The 21,383-nt window shown below is 33.6% G+C and overlaps 1 protein-coding gene across 1 annotated transcript; it reads right to left on the bottom strand.

The window, feature by feature from the left end:
- Positions 1–4,360: 4,360 nt before the first annotated feature.
- Positions 4,361–8,853, bottom strand: LOC114391064 (probable protein phosphatase 2C 55). The gene is made up of 4 exons (XM_028352061.1): positions 8,368–8,853; positions 6,488–6,812; positions 5,657–5,806; positions 4,361–4,891 (listed from the first exon to the last, which is right to left on the bottom strand). The coding sequence occupies exons 1-4, from the start codon at positions 8,667–8,669 to the stop codon at positions 4,580–4,582; spliced, it is 1,089 nt and encodes a 362-aa protein (XP_028207862.1). The 5' UTR covers positions 8,670–8,853; the 3' UTR covers positions 4,361–4,579.
- Positions 8,854–21,383: the final 12,530 nt, after the last annotated feature.

The following is a 21,383-nucleotide window of genomic DNA, read 5'->3' as shown; positions in this document are numbered from 1 at the left end:
AAAAATAAAATAAAATTATTTTTACATTTATTAAAAAAAGATAGTTAAACATCATTTAATTATGTCAATCTGATTTAGAAAATAACTTTTTCTCCTAAATTAACCTTCATTAAACGTGTGTTTGGTTCAAGCGGTTCAAAGAGAGATGCAGCTGCAATGGAATGAAATGAAATGAAAGGAAAAACAGAATGTGAGGTTTGTTACGAGTTAAAGTTTTAATTAAAAAAAATTGTGGAACCCATATGCTTAAACTTTCATCCAAAATTGACAAGAAAATAGGTGAAAGTAGAAAGAGAAATCAGCGTACACAAGACAAAAGAGAGAGGTGATGGAGTTTCACAATTTTAACAGTAACATAATTGATTAATCATTTTGCATAATTTATTATTCTTACTTTCATTTAAATTTTTTATTTTTTTACATTATTTTTTTATCTCAATTAAACCAGCTAACTTAATACTCTCTTTCATCTTGTTTCATTCTTTTACATCTCTCTTTATCAAATACACCCTAAAACTTGATATTAAAAATAAAAAAAGGTTATTAAAAATACACTCCCAATTAAATAAAAGGTATTTAAGAAATAGGATAATTAAATTAAGTAACATCAGTTGAGATTTATTTATATTTAAAATTAAGAAACATATGATATCTTTTTGCTTACATTAAAAAAATGATTTGTTTTTGCTTATATTCGTATTAAGAGTCCGTATATGTTTGATGATAAATTAGTCAACACTAATGCAATTACGAGATACTTGCTACAATTATTTTCTAGTGAGGATCTAAATTTTGGCCCACCCCTTAATAGCGTGATTCAATTATCACCGCACATAACCCTTTTTGATTGACTTGAAATAATTGCTAGTATTGATATTAAAAATACAAAGATGTGGTTAGCATTTATTTTCAGTAATGTTGATTGATCTTCTAAAAAAAAGTAATGTTGATTGATTATATGATTCGATACATTTATTTTTTGTAGGCCCGAAAACCTTTTTTCCTATAGGTATCTATTAAACATTTCTGTATGTCATAATAATACATATCCAAATAACGAAAAAGAAAATTCTTCATAACGTATGTCATATTTCTTCAAAAGAAAAATTAAATTACAATTTGATGATGTCATATAGTTAAAAATAGTGTAATTTAGGGACAACAAATTTAAAGTGAAAGTACGATCTTAAAGTTTGAAATTTGGGCCTTTCATATAAGATGCCCATCGGTTTGATGGTTTTAAAATGTGTTGTATGAAGGGTCCATTGGTTGTATCCCACGATATGTTTGAAGATAGGACAAAAAAAACAAAAAGACATGTTTGATAGATGGCAATGACTAAACAAAAACTTTAATTTATGCTGTCTTTTCCACCTAGCACGAAAGATGCACTTTTAAATGTCCAATTCAAATATTTAGCTTATGAGTTTGAAGAAATTAGGAAGCATAGAAATGTTAGTTGGTTTACTTTGTGTTTCCTTTCAGTTAATATTATTTTATATTTTTAAAAAATTTGTAAAATCAAAATAGTTAAGGCAATACCTAAATACCAGAGAGATGCTTGATGCAACAAGGAGTTTTTACAGAACTCTGTTATGATATTAACATATTCACTTCATGTTGCCTCTGCTCTCGTACTCATTCACACTCAACGACATCGAACATAAACTCCATGCATCTTGTTACGTTAAAAAGGAGATTCCAACAAATCCTTAAAGTGTTTTTATATTCGAAGATATGATTAATTGATTTAATTAAAGCATTATATATTATTTCTAAGCAATAAATGATTGACAATTTTGTAAAAAAAAAAAAAACTGTTAGACTATGATATTGGTACGAATTGTGTCCGCTAAAAGTAGTGACAAATCTTTGTCCAGAAACATAAGTTGTTACCACTTGTGTCAATCTTATCGGTTGATAATTTTTTCATTAAACATACATAAATAAATCATTCATTCAATTTAATAATCATCCATGTAAGGAAAGGATATTGTATCCTTCATTAAAAAGTATATAAAAAAACTTACTCCACAGTATTCTTCCCCAGTGATTTCTTTACATTCTGTTACTGTTATATTTATTTTGAAAAAAAAATGTATATTAAAAGAATATCATATATATATATATATTGATTTTTTTCAATTCACATAAAGTTTGTGAAATTATTGAAATCAAATGAGTAATATTAAAAAAAAAACGCCACAACCTTTTTTCCACCAATAATCCATCAATCCAAATGATAAGGGGATGTTGCTAGGTGCACCAGCCATATTGCTTATGCACCCAATATAAAAAATGAATTTTTCAAAAATACAAGTGATCCGTATGAGTATATTTTTTTAAATAATAAATGTTTTTTATTCATAAAAAAATATACGGATTAGCTAATCATATAAGTTATATCAAATTAATTGTCACAAAACTTATTATTTAAATTTACATACGCATTAAATATACATTAGAAATTTTACTGTTATATATAACAATATTATTTATTTAATAACATAATTGACCTATTAATTCAGTTGGTTAGAGCATCGTGCTAATAACACGAAAGTTCATATGGATTACGTAATTCATCCGTATAACTCATATGAATTACATAATCTGTATGAAGGACATTTTGAGAAATTCATTTTCTATACTGGGTGCACAAGCAATATGTCTGGTGCACATGGCAACACCCATGATAAGGTTGTATCTGTTGGCATGAATGCTATTCATGCGGACTTCAAGTTTGGAGGAAACATGATCTGCCTCAACCACGTTATCAGAGAGGAAAATAGAAATAATAAAAACACAACAGTTTTGCATTTAACCAGCAACATCAGCAAATGGTGTTGTTTCCTTTAATGCATTCCTTTTGTTTAGTTAGTTTGTTAATAAGTAAACAAAGAATAAATAATTCACACTATCCTAAACTAGAAGTTTGGCTAATTAACACATAATTCCATTCTGACCCAAAACTTGCACTCCCCCTACTGAGATGAGAGCTTCTCAACATACACTCCAATCCCCTGATTTTGAGCCCTCGCTGAAACAGAACCAGAAAATGATCACAACCCCTCTTCCATAACCCCAAAGTACACTAAAACAGAGCCAACATACTCACCAAAACTCCATCTACATATTGCACCAGCAATTGAATCTCTGAACAAACACAAACAGCATTACAAGCAAGCTCCACAGATAGAAGCTACATATCAAAACCGATGAAAAGTGCACAACCTTATCGTCCTTGTTAACACACACCATCTTGTCCCATCCAAAATCAGAAATCGGAACCAAATAAAATTATCCTTTGAAAACCTAAACCTCAAACGGCAGAAACTCAACTAAAATATAGACTGTTGCATCTCTTTGCATACTACAAAGTCTTTCCATTGTGCGCTGCCATCCACCTCACCAAACTCAAACACCTATTTCCAGGAAACAACACCATTTGCAATCAAATTAATCAGAAAAGAACACTATCAACCTCTACAAAAAGACAACCCTCAGTGAATCATTAATCAACCTCCGTTACACCATTGTTGCCATTCCAAAACCCTCATTGACTTCCACGAACACACTAGCCTGGCTCCAATCATCCTAGACATGGACCAACTTTAACAATTGCACAACACCAAAACCACATTGCACATTGTAAAAAACCATCAAGCCACTGGTGACAAACTTAAATGTAGACACAGACTCAATAATTTAAACGTGTCAAGTCCAAGTTTTGTAGACTTGTGATTTGACATTGTCACACTGATAGTTCATGAATAAATTTTGTTTATATTTACTTCCTAGATAGTTGTAATTATATTTGTGCATTATTATCTTATATATACCATGTATATAATTCCAAGTTTCAATAGTTACATTTAAAATATGTGGCCATAAATTTCCTTCAAAAATAAATATCTACCATTTTCATATCCAATTTTAAGTCACCTTTATGAATATATGATTATATTTATTATTATTCCCTTTCTACTGCCTCACATAGTGGGATAAGCATGCTCATGCCTGTGAGTGTAACTCAAACATGGCTAACTGTGGTGAGTCAACCAACAGCATAATTAATGGCATCCATTCAGTAGGGTGAAGTGCAATTTTTGTGCAAAAATGGGTTACATTTCAATTAACCATACCCAAGGTTGATTTGTGTAACTTACCCAAAAATAAATGGCTCGACCCATTTACCTTATCTTTTTTAAAGATCCTAGCTCGGCCAAAGGGTTAGCTTAGCCTGTAAATATATTGATATGTCCCTCAAGAAATAATCGAATTTGGTTTTGCAGCTTTTGTTTGTAAGGGGATAGTTGATTTTGATGATCAATGGTCAGATTCATGAAATTTCTTTTACAGATAACCAAAATAATTGGTGGTGTATAAAATGCAAAGTGAGAAGAAGATGAAGGCATCTTCGTGGCCCAGGATTTTGTATACAAATATATCACTATAGCAAGTAAGCACCTCAAGTTTGAGATAAAATTTTGAAGCAGTAGTGCATTCAGGTCAAAAATGACAGACAAGGCTGGCAACCCAGTCCCTGTAGACAAATATGAATATACAAAATGTAGCAAAGCTAAGATGGCGAAAAACTCACACATGTTGAGCCGGTTATGTATGACACAACAACTGTTATGTCATCAAGTTTGCCACCATAATAACGGAACCCAGCCTCTTGAGCAGCCGTAGAAAATGGTGTCGGCCTATTCCTGTCCAGTGCTCGTTGACGAGCCAGTACTGCTATCTTCTGAGCAGTTACTTGGGGTTCTAGTCCAGCTCTAACTGAATGTAAAACAACTTCAGTGACCTCATCATTGTACAGATTGTCAAACAATCCATCTGTTCCAGCAACGACAACATCTCCTGGGGCAACAGGTATTGTAAAGACCTGGATATGTGATTGTGACAGATGTGTTAGCCTGTTTATTTTCAAGAAATATAAATGAACTTGTTTTGAAACACACAAACTTCATCAGCTATGTGGCTTCCTAGGGAATAATTCTAGGATGATGACTGTGGCAAGACTGAAAAACAAATAATACTCTGCCGGACAATTTCATTGTATTAGATTCGTATATGCTAAGGGTGAAGAGAGGAAACTGAAGCAAATAAAAATTTGATCTGCAAATCATCTTGCATGTGTGTAATATACAAAAATTAAGGGAATATTGAAAGTGAGATGCACCTTTCATTTTTCACCCTCCCTACCATGTACCAACAAGGCAAAATTAAAGCCTCTCCATTTTCACTCCCCTCTCCCTTTTCTTTTTTCTTTTTTTTACAAAAAATAAAATCACCTGTTTTATTATCACCTTTACCAATCAAACCCCAAGTTTCATGAAATCAATCACAAAATAGGATAAAAAAGAAATTCCAAATGCCAATCTATTTTCTTCAGTTGCTTCACATATTAATCACAAGAGGTTGAAGGAAAGTGCTGCGAACTCTGTTTCATGGAACCAGAACTGTACTGTCAGAAACAGTAGGAGTAGCAGTATACTGTCTCAACCAGTACTCCCTGGCATCGGCGCCATCAAAAACACGTAAGAACGTACTGTCTCAACAAATTAGAGCCTTAATTTTGAGATTACTATATTGCTAATGAAATATCCTTGGAAGTAAATCCTGTGAGCAATTTCATGTGAGAACTTACCTCACCAGAGCTGGGTAGATCACCTCCATTGCCACTCTCCAGTTGATATGTAAAATTGAAGCCATGCTGTTGAACAGGGGACCTGAAAATGGTGCATCCATCTCTAACCACGATGAACCCACTGTCACCCAAATTAATGGCATGTAGTCCCTGGACCAAGAAACCAAACACATAGTAAGTAAACTAATCATTTGATTTACTCTGTCACTTCCTTTTACACTCGAGAAATCAAGCTGCATAAATTTTACCGGCAGGCTAAAGTCAATTGAGATGCAGCCTAAAACACCAATGAAAACTTGGGTCTTAGGAACAGCAGGTTAAGCAAGAGTCAACAATGTGTGTGCTGACGTGCTTGTGCCTCGACCGTATTTTAACATGATTATAGTAGAGAGAAAAAATCACCAATACATGAAAAAGAATAAGCTTGCAAAAACTGAACATGCTTTAATTAATTAACTCTTTTCCCTAAGTATTTATTTATTGTTTTTTAAAGGAACCTAACAGTAGAGACATGCTAAACTCGTCACTATCAGATAAATATAACTCTGATTTTGGATGTAGACAAGAGTCTAGTTTTATTGTACAAGATTTTACATCAAACATCATGTGACATGGAATACGATGCATAATCTAATGTAATATTGATAAAGTCAACAAAGAGTATATCAAGCAAAAATACAAAAACTGTGTTGAAGCAGAAGTTGAAAAAAAAAACAAATATTTCATATATAGCCTTAAAAATGCAATAAAGAAGTCCTCCTACATCATAGTACAGTCCTACAGAAAAAGAAGAAAATTCTTTTGATTGTAAAAATAATATTATATGTATACCGTGTCAGTAAGGGTAATGATACAAGCTGTTGATGAACCCTTGGCCTTTGTACATGAGTGAGCCTTCTCTAAAACCCTAGCCGGATTAATAGAATTTTTGGGTTCCTCTTCAATTGCTCTAACAGAATGAGACATGAGTTCTCGAGCAAAGAGTCCAGCATTAACACCAACATCTGCCCAGCCACCTACACCATCTGCAACACCAATTGCTTGTTCATCTGTGCAAATAAAATGTGCATCCTCTCCACCTGTGTCCTCCTTATCCGGATGTGGTAGGTAACATGACCCCGAAAACAGCTTCAACCTCTCGCCACCAAAATTAGTCCTGAAAAACAACATTATTCAACATATTCACCTTGTAATCATGGGAAAGATAAATCGAAAGAGTAAACCATGATTCAATCTTGATACCAAATGTGTAGGTCATTGTAGCACCTAACTTTAGTAAAAAATTTAGTTTAGTCCTGTCTTTGGAAAACGTCATTCACATTAACATTAACACCTTTTTACTATACTACAACAAATAATGTTTTTCAGAGTTAGACATTAATCATTCAACAAAATCATACATTAAAATAACTAGCATATACAATGCCAGTGACTAAAACAAGGGTTATCTCTAAATTAAAAACATCATAGTAAACTCTCATTCTAGTTCTTTACAATATAACCGTCAGTCACTTTAGTCCCTAACTATACAATATGTTAACCTTAACAACAAATAAATCATTCATTTTAATCATTTTTTACATCATTTTACATAAAAAAAGGGATAAAATATGTTTGAAGTCCCTCAATTTTCAGTCAAAACTTTATTTTAATCCCCATATTTCAAAAACGATGATTGCGGTTCTCATATTTTTTTTGACAATTGGTGAATTGCATCCTTCACCCTAGTATGCTAAGCTCCATAAAGAGGGACCAAATTCACCAATTATAAAAAATACGATAACCAAATTCATCCATTTTAAGTATATGGACTAATTATAATCTTATAAGTGTGTGTTTGGTTCCTCGTTCATTTTTAAGTATATGAACTAGAGTGACTGACCCTTTTGGGTCATTTTTACAACCTTTTTACCAAAATGGGTTCTTTCTAAAACAAATTATTGGCATGTGTCTGTTTTGACCAAAGTTCAGGATCAAACTGACAATTTGAGGATGTGACGATCGACTTAGCAAAAAGGATGAAACAACAATTTTAGATAGTTATTTTGTTTTGACGTGACAAAGTAGCAATTTGAAATTGTTGGTTTGTCACACCAGCATTCAGCAATTTGAAATTGCTAGTTCATCCTTCTTGTTGATTAGACTATCAAGTCCTCTTATTGTCAATTTGACCCTAAACTTTGGTCAAAACAAACCCATGTCATTAATTTGTTTTAGAAAAAACCTATTTTGATAAAATATTTGTAAAGGTGACCTAAAAGGGTCAATCACTCATATGAACTAATTCTAATCTTTTAAGGAGGTGTTTATATGAACTAATTCTAATCTTTTAAGGAGGTGTTTGGTTTAACGTTTGTTTGAAGGGCACACATTTCCGTACACATTTTGTGAGAAATAAGAATTTATAATTTTTGATTCAGCGGCTGGCCGTTTGCGATCTCCAAATGGTAAACCAAACACACACCAAGTACGTGTGTGTGGTTCCTCGTTACGCACATTAAGTTCAAAGCTACTGAGAGACTAGCTTTTACATTTTGATTTTATTTTTTCACTTTAACCTGAAAAACAGCTCACAAAGCTGTGCCAAACACACTCTAGGTACAGTGAGTAAGTGGCTAAAAACCAATCCTGTCCCAAAATTAGGGACTAAAACGTAATTTCAAATAACAAAACATAAAGAGCAAACATTAAACAAGACACAACACACGTACTGGTCAATCGAGAAGGTGGAGGTTGCGAGGTGCTGAACATGCGGCGTTGTCTCGGCGGAGCAGCAAGCGAAGGACGAGTTCCTGTGGAGCGAACTCGGATTCCAGCTCCTCCAACTTGCATCCGATGTGGAACACCCGAAATTCAGAATACCGCTCAACGTTTTCGGCTTTCGGAGATTCACGGTGGCTCGGAGCGCGCCTCGCCGCGTTTCGCCGCGGAAGTGAACGCCGCAAGGCTTTGCGGCGACGTCGTCGAAGTGAACGTCTCCGAGGAGCACAGCGTTGGAGGCGGGAGCGGCCATTGAGGTGGAATGTGTGAATGAATGAATCTGAGATCCGAGAAAGGGGACAGAAGCACCGAGGATAAAGGAAATGGAATATTCCTGGGCGGTTGTTCTTGTCTCTGTTCGGTTCCACTAGAGCCTCAGAAAACTAGGGAGATAGCTAGACCACTCCGACTTGTGTTCAAAGCTCACCCAATTTTGTTACATGCGGTGTCTCTTTATTCAATTCAAATTTGAATTTTTTTATGGCTTAAACGAAATTATCATCTCAATTTATAATTTTGGTTATTTTATTTTTAAATTAAGATATTAATTTTTTTTTTTAATTTTAGTTCTTTTATTTTAAAATGATGACGTTTTATTTTTTATTTTAGAAAAAATTTAATTTTGATCAAATTCTTATTTTTATTTTTATTTAATTAAACTTTAAACTTAACATATTTATTTAAAATAATTTAAGAAATGATTTAATTAATTATAAAATTAAAAATAAAATAAATAAAGTGAAGATAAAATTAAATATTAAATTAAAATTGTGAATTTTTAAAAATTTGAAATCAAAATTATAAATTTTCTAAAATATAAAAATTAAATGTTTATATTTTGAAATTGAGGAACTAAAAATATAATTTTTTTAAAATAAAAGATCAAAATGCCTTAATTTTAAAATAAAAAAATCAAAATTATAAATAGAATAAAATAAAAAAATCAAAATTATATTTAAGTCTTTTTTTATTATTATTATTTGTTTATGGCTATATTAATATTGTAATTTGTAAGTTTTGCCGAGGGATTTAAGGAAGTAAAGTTGAATAAAATATTAAAATGAGCTTGCATTAAAAAGTTAAATAAGTGAATGCAGTTAAACAGGTTGGGCCACGGCCTTAACAAAAACTGCTTTAAATATTTTTATTAAAAAAACAAATTTATCAAATAACTGAAATTTTTTTGCATGTTTTAAGCTAAGGCAGAAAATAAGAATATATAAAAAAATATAAATATTCAATTAAATATTAAACATTTAATTCTAAAATATCAAACATTTGTAAAACTAATACCTAATAAAAAAAATAAAAATAGAAGCAATAAATTAAATACTAAACATCTAATTATAAATGAAACGTCAAACATTCCTAAGACTAATATATATATCTAATACAAAACATCAAATATCAAGTGTAAAGTGACTAAAATAAAAAGTGGTTTTCGTTACACAAGTAGTCCATGGGTTTTGCAGATTAAGCATGTAAAGTCCATAAGTTTTGGGGAGGCAAAAATCCTTTACAAATTATATTTTTTAGGTCCATAATTTGCATGGATCACGGGTTTTTAGGCTAATCTGCAAGCCTGAATCCATATACTCATCCCTACTCATCATCATGCTCCCTCGTTGTCACTGACACCACCATCTCTAGATTCACGTTCACCAGTGTGTAGTAAAAATTTTGACAACGAAGACCATGTAGCATAGTATTCCAATGGTGACAAATCTTGTCCAAAGCCGAAATAAAGATTTAGGGATATATCTAAGGTAAAACCCAACCTATGTTTTTTCTTTGATTTTTGATGTCGCACATATTTTTACATTTTGGGTCTTGTTTGGTTTTGACTCAAAGTAAGAGATGGTGTGAAAATGTGGATGCTTATGATAACAACCCCACACCCATTTGGTGCCTTCCTGTCTCACTATTAGAGTTAATGTACTGGATGAAGAGTTAAACTTTTACCTATTTGAGAGAACAATTGTAATTCTCATTGGTTATGTAGAGTTGTGTGTTTGTGTTCATGTCCAAGACCTTCCTCCAAGCGCCTAGAAGGGGATACCTACGAAAGAGTACAATTGTAATTCTCCTTTGTTATGCTGAGTTGTGTGTTTGCGTTCGTGTCCAAGACCTTCCTCCAAGAGCCAAGAAAGGGGATACCTACGAAAGTATTCTAACATTCAAATCAAATATCACTCAATATAGTAAAATAATGATAATGAACAATTTCCCTTTACCTCAAGAATCTCACCATATATATACTATTTTAATGGGCATCAAATCCATGGGTCCTATAATATTATAATGATATTTACTATCATGGCAAGATAATATTATAATTACATTATCTTTATTATGATTATATTATTATTTTGGTAAGATAATATTAAGTCAATCTTATCTTTATTATTAGGATGAGGGGGTATTGTCTCTAATAAATTTTTCTGTTGTTTTGAATTTCTGATATATTAAAACTTTTGTTTTGAGTTTTTGTCATCAATTTATGTGATGATGTAAATGTATATATTTTCATGAAAAGTGAGCATATATCATTAATAGACCTCACAATTAATTAAGGATAAAAAAGAAGCAGTAGTTTAATTTCCCTTCATTTCTTTTTTTACCTACCAAACAATTTTAATTCAAATATTTTCTCTCTATATTTTAATATATTTCTCTTCAACCAAACAACCTCTCTTTCCACCTTATTTCTTACTTTTTTCTGTTCTTTTTTATTTTAATTTCTCATATATTACATTCCATTCACTCCCTTTCTTTTATCAAATCAAAATACAATGTAAAAATAGTCAATCAAGTTTCTCATTGAAAAATCATGATCAATAAAGTGGATAAATACTCCACAATAATGTTATGATAATCCAAAAATAATACTCCCTTCATCTTAAAATAATAGTCATCCTAGATTATTTTACACATATCAAGAAAAAGTAATAAATAGATTAAATAGAGTAGTAACTTTACAAAATTGATCTTACATCATCATTAATTCATTTCTAGATTTTGTACTTCATCATTAATATATAAGGGATATGAGTGGAAATAAATAATTAATGTTACATTAAAAAGTTAAAATGACAATTATACTACTCGGACTCAGCAAGCCTTCATAGTAGACAAAAGGTCAAGTAGACTACTTGAATTCACATAATCTGGAAGATTTAATTAAGGTAAGAGAGAAACTCTATCTCCTAGCAGAAAGGTGGAGATATCCCTTAAACAGGCTATTATCTATTATTAGAGGAAAAATAAAATAAAATAAAATCTTTTCTATTTGTATTATCTTAGAAGGAAAATTGAAATCATATCATCCAACTTCACCTCTATAAAAGGGAATCATCAAGGTTCAGGTAAACCAAATATTAATTCAACTTATATTTTGATACATGTATACTTCTATGTCGCTAACTTGATACATGTATACTTCTATGTCACAACATTGAAGATGGCACTACCCTTAAGGATAAAATACAAAATTTATCCAAAAAGGGCATCTGCAGAATTTCGTCTAAGACACATCACTTGATAAGGACCATGAAAGGGAGAGAGAATAGAAACTGAGAATGCAGTAAGACTCACGATGCAATGGAAACACAATGTCAGGGTGAGAATATCCAACCTGAAACTTCGCTTCGAGGTATAATCAACACAATAGCTAGAGGATTCATAGGTGGAGGAAGTTCAAACTTGGCACGCAAGCACTATGTTCACAACCTTAAGTTCGTTAACTCAATCACACTCAAAAAGAGGCCCACAAGAAGCCTACCCCCATCGCTTTCACGGATGAGAATTTCGACGGGAAAGACCAATGTCACAATGATCCCATGGTGGTCAAGATAGAGGTTGCTAACTTCTTAGTATCCAAAGTTCTACTTGATAATGGGAGCTTGGTTGATGTCATGTACTGGTCAACCTTTAAATAACTAGGCATACCAGAAAGCTAGAATGAGCCATTCCTAGAGCAACTCATAGGTTTTGCAAGAGAGACAACATACACATTAGGATTTGTGCACTAGCTAACTACTTTTGAAGATGAAAGAGGGTCAAAGTCCATCAATATCAAGTACCTTCTAGTCAACACCTTGACGTCTTACAATATATTGATAGGACGTCCTTCACTCAACAAGTTAGGGGCCATCATATCTACAAGGGAATGTTATGTTGTAAGTCTCAGGATTGCTAAAGGGAAAAAGATGCCAGAGTCCACAATATAACTAGTAGCATGCCCCTCTCTCAACAACAACCTGAGAGAAAGTAATCTTGATCCAAAAGAATCAAAGACGAGCTTCTCCACATTCAGTGGTGTGATAGTATCTTCTATTTCTATATTCATATGGCATTTGAGTGAAGAATCCATAGCTCAAGTACTAACAAAGAATGTCGATCTGTTTGCATGGTCAACATCAGACATGTTGGGAATCGACCCCAAGTTCAACTTTCACAGGCTAGTCATTTGTCCAGAGGCCAGACCAGTCACACAAAGAAAGAGGAAACTCGACTCTGCAAGAAGAAAAGTTGTGGATAAAGAAGCAAAGAAATTGTTAAGTGTAGGATTCATCAAAGAAGTACAATACACCACATGGTTAGCTAACATGGTAATGGTAAAGAATTCTAAGGGGCGGTGGACGATGCACACCAACTACACAGACCTAAACAAAGTTTTCCCTAAAGAATCATACCCCATTTCGAGTATTTATTACTTATGGAGCATCTAGATTCCCCATCCTCAGTTTCTTAGATGCATATTCTGGGTATAATCATATCCCGAGGTTTAAAAAGGATGAGGATAAAATTTCATTCATGACTTATACGACTAATTATTGTTATTCAATCATGTCATTCGGTCTTAGAACGTCGAAGCAACCTACTAAAGGTTGATGGACAAGATATTTGTAAATCAGCTCAGAAAGAATTTAGAAGTCTATGTAGATGACATGGTGGTCAAAATCCCAAACACCACCTCTCACGTAGAAGACTTAGTAGAAATCTTTGCAGAAATAAGAAAGTACAACATGAGACTAAACCTGGAAAAATTCATATTTGGGGTACAAGAAGTATGTGACCATTATTGAAATGAGAAGATTGAACAATTTGAAAGAAGTGCAAAGACTTAATGACCAATTAGTAGTATTGTCCAAATTCCTGCCAAGAGCAGCTAACACAGCCAAACCTTTCTTCAAACTACTGAAAAAGCAAAAGGGAATAGGCTGGAATGAGGAATGTGAATCCCATTTTCAAAAACTCAAAGAGTTCCTCACGTCATCACCCATCCTCACCAGGCCTCGACCGAGTAAGGATTTGATCTTATACTTTGCAGTATTAAAACATGCTATAATTTAGGTAATCTAGTAGAGGAAGAAAAAAAGTCAAAATATTGTTTACTATGTCAGTTGAGTCTTACAGAGACTCGATATCAAATCATTGAAAAGTTAGCCTTAGCTCTAGGCACTACTTCTAACAGACTGACATCATATTCCAAAGTCATTAGATAGTGGCTCAAATTGATCACCCTATTCGAACAATCTTGAAGAAACTAGAACTCATAGGTCGAATGATAGCTTGGTCCCTTAAGCTATCAAAATTCAAGATCAAGTACCAGTTAGGGGGGCAATGAGAGCTCAATGCCTAGCAAACTTCATTGCTAAATTAACAACCACTACAAAAACAAAATTGTTATGGTGGAAGTTGTATGTAAATGGTTCATCAAATGAAAAAAGTAGTGAGGCTGGAATCATTTTAGAGAGCTCAGATGAAGAAATCCTAGAGCAATCCCTACGGTTCAAGTTTGAAATAATGAACAATCAAGCCAAGTACGAAGCCCTCCTAGTCTACCTAATATTAGAAAAAGAAGTAGGAGCCAAGCACTTGAAGTTTTGGAGTGACTCCAAACTTGTCACTAGTAAGCTAAATGGAGACAACAAACTGCAGATCCTCAAATGAAAAGATACTATCACATGGCTACCTGACTTAAAGAGGTTTTCACCAAGTTTGAGCTTTGACACGTCGTAAGTGAAAACAATGAGAGAGTCAACTTACTATCGAAGCTCGCTGGTAAAAAGAAGAAAGGTCAATACAGAATAGTTATCCAGGAAACAATCTTAGAACCAAGCATAGACAAGGCAATAGTGAGTGTAACTCCTGTTGATCGAGAGTTGAGGATTTAGATAACTTAGGAATTAGGCATAGAGAAACTTCAGTGGAACACTCACAAAGCAATGGACAAACTGAAACAGCCAACAAGGTCATACTCGGAGAAGTGAAGAAATGAGTTGGAAAAGCCAAGGGTAACTGGGCCAAGGAGCTTTCCGTTATCCATTAGGCTTATCGTTGCTCTCCATATTCATCAATAGGTAAGACCCCTTTTCGACTCTCATATGGGTTAGATGCCATGATATTAGAAGAATTTAGAGAACCATCTCTACAAAACATAAAGTTTGTAGAGGAAGAAAATAATGAGATGCATAATGAAGCACTCGATTTGGCTAAAGAGACCATCAAAAAAGTCCACATGGGAGTTGAGTTATACTATAGAAAGGCTGAGAAAAGATATTATAGCAGGGTCAAGCTGAGAAACTTCAGGCAGGTGACTTGGTACTAAGAAAATATGGAGAAGCCCTAAAAGATGCCAAAGAAGGAAAGCTTGTTGCAAACTTGGAAGGTCCTGTTAGAGTTGTTGAATCACTCAAAACTGGAGCCTACCGACTAGAGTATTTATCCAACAAAGCAATTTTGAGAACATGGAATGCCACTCATCTCAAATTCTATTATAGTTGAACTTATAAGTGGTTATGTACTCTTTTTCCTACTCTAACATTTTTTCCTATGAGGTTTTTTGTTAGAGAGGTTTTAATGAGGCACACCTGAATTTTGCATTGAATAAAAGCATTATTTTCATCAATATTATTGACTTTATAGATCTGAGAAGAATAACAAATTTTTCTTACTAAAGACCTAAACCAAGGCATAGATAAGATCGATTCAATATTTGGTTTACTAATAGACCGACAACCACAAATGACTAAAGATAGACCACAAATAACTTAAGCTATTTGGCTAAAAGAAGACCAAAAAAGCTAGGTTACTCAGGTAAAGATAGACCACAGATAACTTAAGTCAATTGACTAAAAATAGACCAAAAAGGAAAAAGTTACTCAGCTAGAATATTCTAAATTATTTCGGCTAAAGAATAACTGAAGATAACTAAGTTAATTGGCTATAAATAGACTAAAAAAGGTAAAAGATACTTTACTACAATAGAATAAATTATTTTGACTAAAAATATACCAAAGAAACTAGTTTATTCGATTGGAAATTAGACTACAATGCTTGACTAAAATTAGACTAAGTCATTTAGCTAAAAAACTTGAGACTGAAACTAATTGAGAGATTCGGCTAAGAGTCAATAGACTAAGAACATCTAAAAACTTCAAGTGATTGTATTATCAAGTAGTTCCTAATTGGGAATTAGAAAAGGAATAAAACTAAATGCAATACTTAAAAAAAGGCGCTAATATATATATTAATCAAAAGATGCACCCTATTAGATAGGTTGAGTCCAAGCCTTTACATAATAAAACAAAATTATCTTTTTTTAAGTATACAATTTTTTATGGTGAATATTTGAAAATAGTCTACTTTATATCTATTTATATTTCATATAAGCATTAATTCGTAAGTAGCAGGCTCTTCAATGGCACCTTTAGTGAGCGCCTCAGCTTCAGGAATCAACTACCCCTGGAGGGTCACATCCTAGTCAATATCGAAGATAGAGATTGGCTTCCTTGAAGAAGAACTTGTCTTCATGAGTGGCCCTGAAGAAGCTGACTTCATGAGTTTTAATAATCTTGGGCTAAACCTCTTAAGATCACTCTTAAGCTTCGCCTTAGTCTCCTCACATTCACCATGAAGAGGGAAAATTCATCATTAAGGCATTTGATCTCGTCTTAGAGAGCCTTAGCCAGGTTTTCAACAATAGTAAGCTTGGTCTTTCAACTTAGTTTTTGTATCCTCCAGAAACTTTTGAGAATCCTCGACCGATTGCAGCAGTGTCTCATTCATCTTGGTGGCCTAGGCTAGTAGGGGTGTTCAAAACCAAACCAAACCGAGCGTAAAACCTAAAACCGGTCGAAAAACCAAAAACCATAGAAAAACCGAAGTTCATTGGTTTGGTTTGTTTTTTTTTTCAAATCATGGAATTCAATTTGTTGGTTGGCACATGGAAATTGAACCAAACCACACTTGTTAACGTATTTATATTTTATAGGGCTCATAGTCATATATAACATCCAACTTGTAAGTGAAACGACAACGCTTACACTTAGTAAATCTAAAAGGCTTAACCTTAGAGTCTTTCAATTTGTCTACTCCCGTGCTTAGAGTCTCCCATCCTTACGGCAGTGCGACTCCAGTTTCTCTGTCTTCGTCTATGTCTTCAGTTTCCTGCAAGTCTATGCGTCAATGTCATTTCCACTTTGAAGTCTCTTCGAGTCTCCCTCGACATTATCTTTGGTCTCTGTGACTGCAAGTCACTCCAACGTGTCCCTCTTCGTCTCCGTCTACAACCTCCACTCTTTCCTCTCTTGTGGAAGTTGAACTCTGCCTATGTATCGTGAATCTGCACTCCCTGTGATGATGCGACCTGTCATTTCTATATCTCATAAAATTCTCTCAATTCCCTACACTAGTTTATTTCTATTTTCCCTACAAAACATTCTACACAAATATTCATTTATCATTTAAATTAATTGAGATGTGTATCTTACCATTGGAATTGTCCTTGTAATTATTATGAAAATTAAATCATTACTTAGGAAGCTTGTTGCACTGAGGAAGTTATTCCAAATGTTTGATATTGCTTGAAACTTAGTGCTTTCGTTTTGAAATCTCCTTTGGAGCCCACCTTAGCATGGATGGCTTTTACCTGAAAACAAAGTGTTTTCCTTTTAGGTCATTCTTTTAACACTCACTAGCAAAGTTTTCAAATTACATAAATTGAATCGAACCAAACCTAAAAAAATTGGTTTAGTTTGTTTCAGATTTCATAAATAATCTAAACCTAATCGCACATAATATTCTTATTTGGTTCAAACTAATTTTACTCCATAAACCACACCAAACTGCACCATGAACACCCATATCGACTAGGGCTCATTCAGCCCTAGCATATTCAGCAACGACCATTTGGGACTTGGCATTAGCCTTCTCAAACTCATCATTCCAAAACATAGCAATCCCCTAAGCCCTTGCTTGGAAATACACAATGCAATCCATTGATGCTTTGGGGGCCACTTCGCTTAGCATATCTCGGTCCAACTGGCTGAGCATAGAGGATTGGATGAAAGCACAAGGATTGAAATCCTTACTCCATAAATAAGAAATCCCTTCCTTCATAGATAGGAAAACAAGGTGGCTCTCGACAGTGGAAGGAGTAGCAATTGGCACTGGCTTCACACTTTGCCTTTTGGAAGGCCCATTATCTTAAGGAACTGGATTCACCCTCTTAGCAGCACCCAAGCTGATAGGAGGAGGAAAAGGAACCCATTCATCTTCGACATGGTCATGTTGCTCTTCCTTGGCCTTCCCAGCTTGAGCATTGGTAGCCTTAGCCCTTTTAGCCGTCTTGGCTTGAGTCTTTTTTATGAATAGATAGTCAAACTTGGCCATAATCATTGAAAAAAGAAAGGCAATGTTAGAAGTAAGCAAAAAAGAAAGAAAATAAAAGTAGAGTAAAGAAAACTCATAATCCAAGTCCTCCTTTGAAGTCTTGGAGAATAGGAGATCAACCAAGGTCTTACAGTGAAGCCCTCTTGGAAACCTATAGAGTACAATCATACCCTCTTGATCAAAATGAGACATATATGGAACAAGTTCCCGAGTATCTTTGTTAGGGGAAGGGGTCCAGTAGAAAGGAAACCAAGGGTCCCCCTGCAAGTAAAACAAATTGGCTTTGACTCAGTTCCAAGACACACTCTAAAAAATGACCTTAAAATCTTTGTAAAAAGAGGTGGAAGGACCAATAACAACCCTACCAGGAATACCGGTAAGGGTGAACCAACCACCCTTCCTATTTTGTTTAACGTTGTAATGGTAAAGAAACTTGGAAGTAGTAGGAATAATGAAAAAAAATCATCACATAGAGCCCTAAAGGCACAGGTGGTCGCCCAAGCATTAGGATGCAACTAGGTAAGGGCGACATTCAACACCCTCAACACATGAACCTCAAACTTGTTGAAAAAGACAATGAGGTGAAAATGAGAGAGGAGAGTATAATACACACACATATGCACACATAAAGGGAGTTTCATTCAGAGAGGCATGCATAAAGATGATTTCGTCCTTTGAGTAGAACTCGATGACCATCATGTCAAAATGATCAAGATGACAAAACCCAACAAATTCAAGGAATTTTATGATAGACTCATAAGTTCAAAAACTAGTCGAGTAAGAATTAACCTCCCCATGAACCAAGGTGTAACCTAGAAGGACACTAAAAGAAAAAAAAAACATTTTTGGCCTTACTAGGTTTTCTGAGTGGAGGAGAAAGAAGAATGAAAGGACGAGGCACTATGATGTGCACAATAGTGGCCTCTAAGTCCAAATAAATTACATTGGGAAGGGGATTCTCACACACACTAGAATTAGGACGAAGCCCCCATTTGGCAGTAGTGGCACCACCCACAGGGGCAACAACGTCGACGTCAAGAGAAGCCACGCCACCAATAAGGGTAGTGTTACAAGCATAGATGTTGGAAACATTATCACTGGTAGCATCATTGCCACCATGATGGTGAAAGGGATCATCGTTAGAACTTTCCCTTATTGGATGAACTTGCGGTGAAAACATTTAGCCCTCATCGAAGCACTCAGAACCCCCACCAAAAATACCTAATGAATAACTTAAAGGGGGTTGAGAAGTGTACTTGGACCAAAAATGGGAGGGGAACCAAGGAGTAACTGGAAAAAGGAAGAAGGAAAGCGAGAAAGAAGGAAACTCAAAGAAAAAATTCAAACAAAAGTGAAGATGGAGAACGAAGAGATTTTCCCTCTCTTATAAGTTCTAGAAACTTCTAGAGGCCGAAAGGACACATTCTCTCAGACCTTTAGATCATTCCCTCAAGTCACAAATCAACGGTTGAGGGAAAGACGTGACCTTTGGCTATCCCAACAACGTTTCAAAATTCAAAGGACGCAATCATTACACCTTTTTCAAAAAAGCGCAAAAACATTAAATGTGTCTAAAACAGATGTAACAAGTTGACAAGATGTCGTTTCGAATACTCCACCATTTGGACTTGACACTGATAAAGAAAAAATTATCTCCCTTTGTGACTAAGTTAAAATCTTAGCTAAAGAGGGCATTCCACTTGGACTCGACTACAACCAGATCAATAAGTATCACTTGAACTCAGTTGGTAGATAGCAAAGTCAAAGTTGAGAATTTAGGCTTTTTTTTTAATAAAGCTCCTACAACTACCTTCAAAGCTTGGGGGACTTATGTACTACTCAGACTTGGCAAGCCTCCGTACTCAGCAAAAGGCTAAGTAGACTATTCAAATTCACAAAATTTGGTAGATTTAATTAAGGTAAGAGGGAAACTCTATCTTCTTGCAGAAAGATAGATATATCCCCTAAAATCGAGTATAATATATTAATAGGAAAAGATAAGATAAAATCACATCTTTCCTTATTTACATTATCTTAAAAGGAAAATTAAAATCTTATCATCCAATTTCACTTCTACAAAAAGGAATCATCAAAGTTTTGGTAAAACAACTATTAATTCAACTTATATTACAATAGATATATACTTCTACATTGTTAACTTGAGCGTCAGAGTGTCTTTAAAGGTACACTTCACCAACAAATGTGAAGAAGCTAATGGAGGATGGTCACCATGAATAGGTTTTATCAAATATAATAAGAACAATAATTATATTAAAATATTATTTTATACGACAATTATAATAGAACAAGAAAAATACTATATAACAAAAAGGACAAGTTAATTATCCGTCTTTGAAATAACAAACCATATATGGTAGTTAGCGAAATAGAGAAATTGCATATTTAAAATTGCAATGATTAGACAAAACTATATTCATTACGTGTACTTTACATTTTACACATTTTTTTTTAAATTGCATTGATTATAAGAAAAAAAATATGTTATAACCTAAGCTTATAAATAAATAAATTTAACTAATTTTATCCAATTTAATAATATTATTTTTAAAATATTTTTCACTTAATTATAATTTATTTTTAGTAACTTTTTTATTCATAATATTAAGTTTCAATAAAAGATATTTTAGGAATAACTAATTTTCTCCGTTAGCCTATTCACCCTTTTAATATAAAGATATAAAAGTTATTTAATGCATATGGTTTCAACTCCTTTTCACTAAATAAAAAAATGATTTTTTTTATCCATAAAATATTTTTTATTTTTTTCTATTCCTTTATTTCATTATTTTCTCGCCAAGTAAAACAAAATTGAGTTAGGTTAGGAACGTAAAGGATTTTGATAGAATTATTATATATTGTGGACTAGGACCATTACAAGTGTTATATCACATACAACACAACACAACACATATTCAATTCTTCATGCCCCAAATGGGGCAAGACTTTGTAAGTTCAAAGTTGTACCTGGTCATTCCCTCTCAATTCGCGGGACCTCCAACAACCATAGATATCAAGTATTGGGCTCGCTATTAGGAAGAACTTATATTTATTTTTATCAAATGTAAAATTATGATGAGATTGTTTCTTTGAATCTGAATCTTATGAAAATATGACATAAAATTGAGTTAATTCAAAATTTTATCATAATATTAATATTGTATGCAATTAAATTGTAAAATTAAAAATATATAACTATAAGTAAAGTATATTTTGTGATATATATTTGGAGATAAATAATATTAATATAAACATAATATTACACTATGGA

Source organism: Glycine soja, chromosome 16, assembly GCF_004193775.1.
Source record: "Glycine soja cultivar W05 chromosome 16, ASM419377v2, whole genome shotgun sequence".
NCBI lineage: Eukaryota > Viridiplantae > Streptophyta > Magnoliopsida > Fabales > Fabaceae > Glycine > Glycine soja.
The sequence above is the reverse complement of the archived record's forward strand: the minus strand, read 5'-3'. Positions and strand labels throughout refer to the sequence as shown.

Bases quoted from the DNA above. Each gene is read 5' to 3' on its own strand.
- LOC114391064 (XM_028352061.1), bottom strand. From the start codon at position 8,669: ATGGCCGCTCCCGCCTCCAACGCTGTGCTCCTCGGAGACGTTCACTTC. The intron at 5,807-6,487 runs GTATACATATAA...TTCTTGGTCCAG, and splicing joins TCATTACCCTTACTGACACG to GGACTACATGCCATTAATTT. The intron at 4,892-5,656 runs GTAAGTTCTCAC...TCACATATCCAG, and splicing joins ATCTACCCAGCTCTGGTGAG to GTCTTTACAATACCTGTTGC.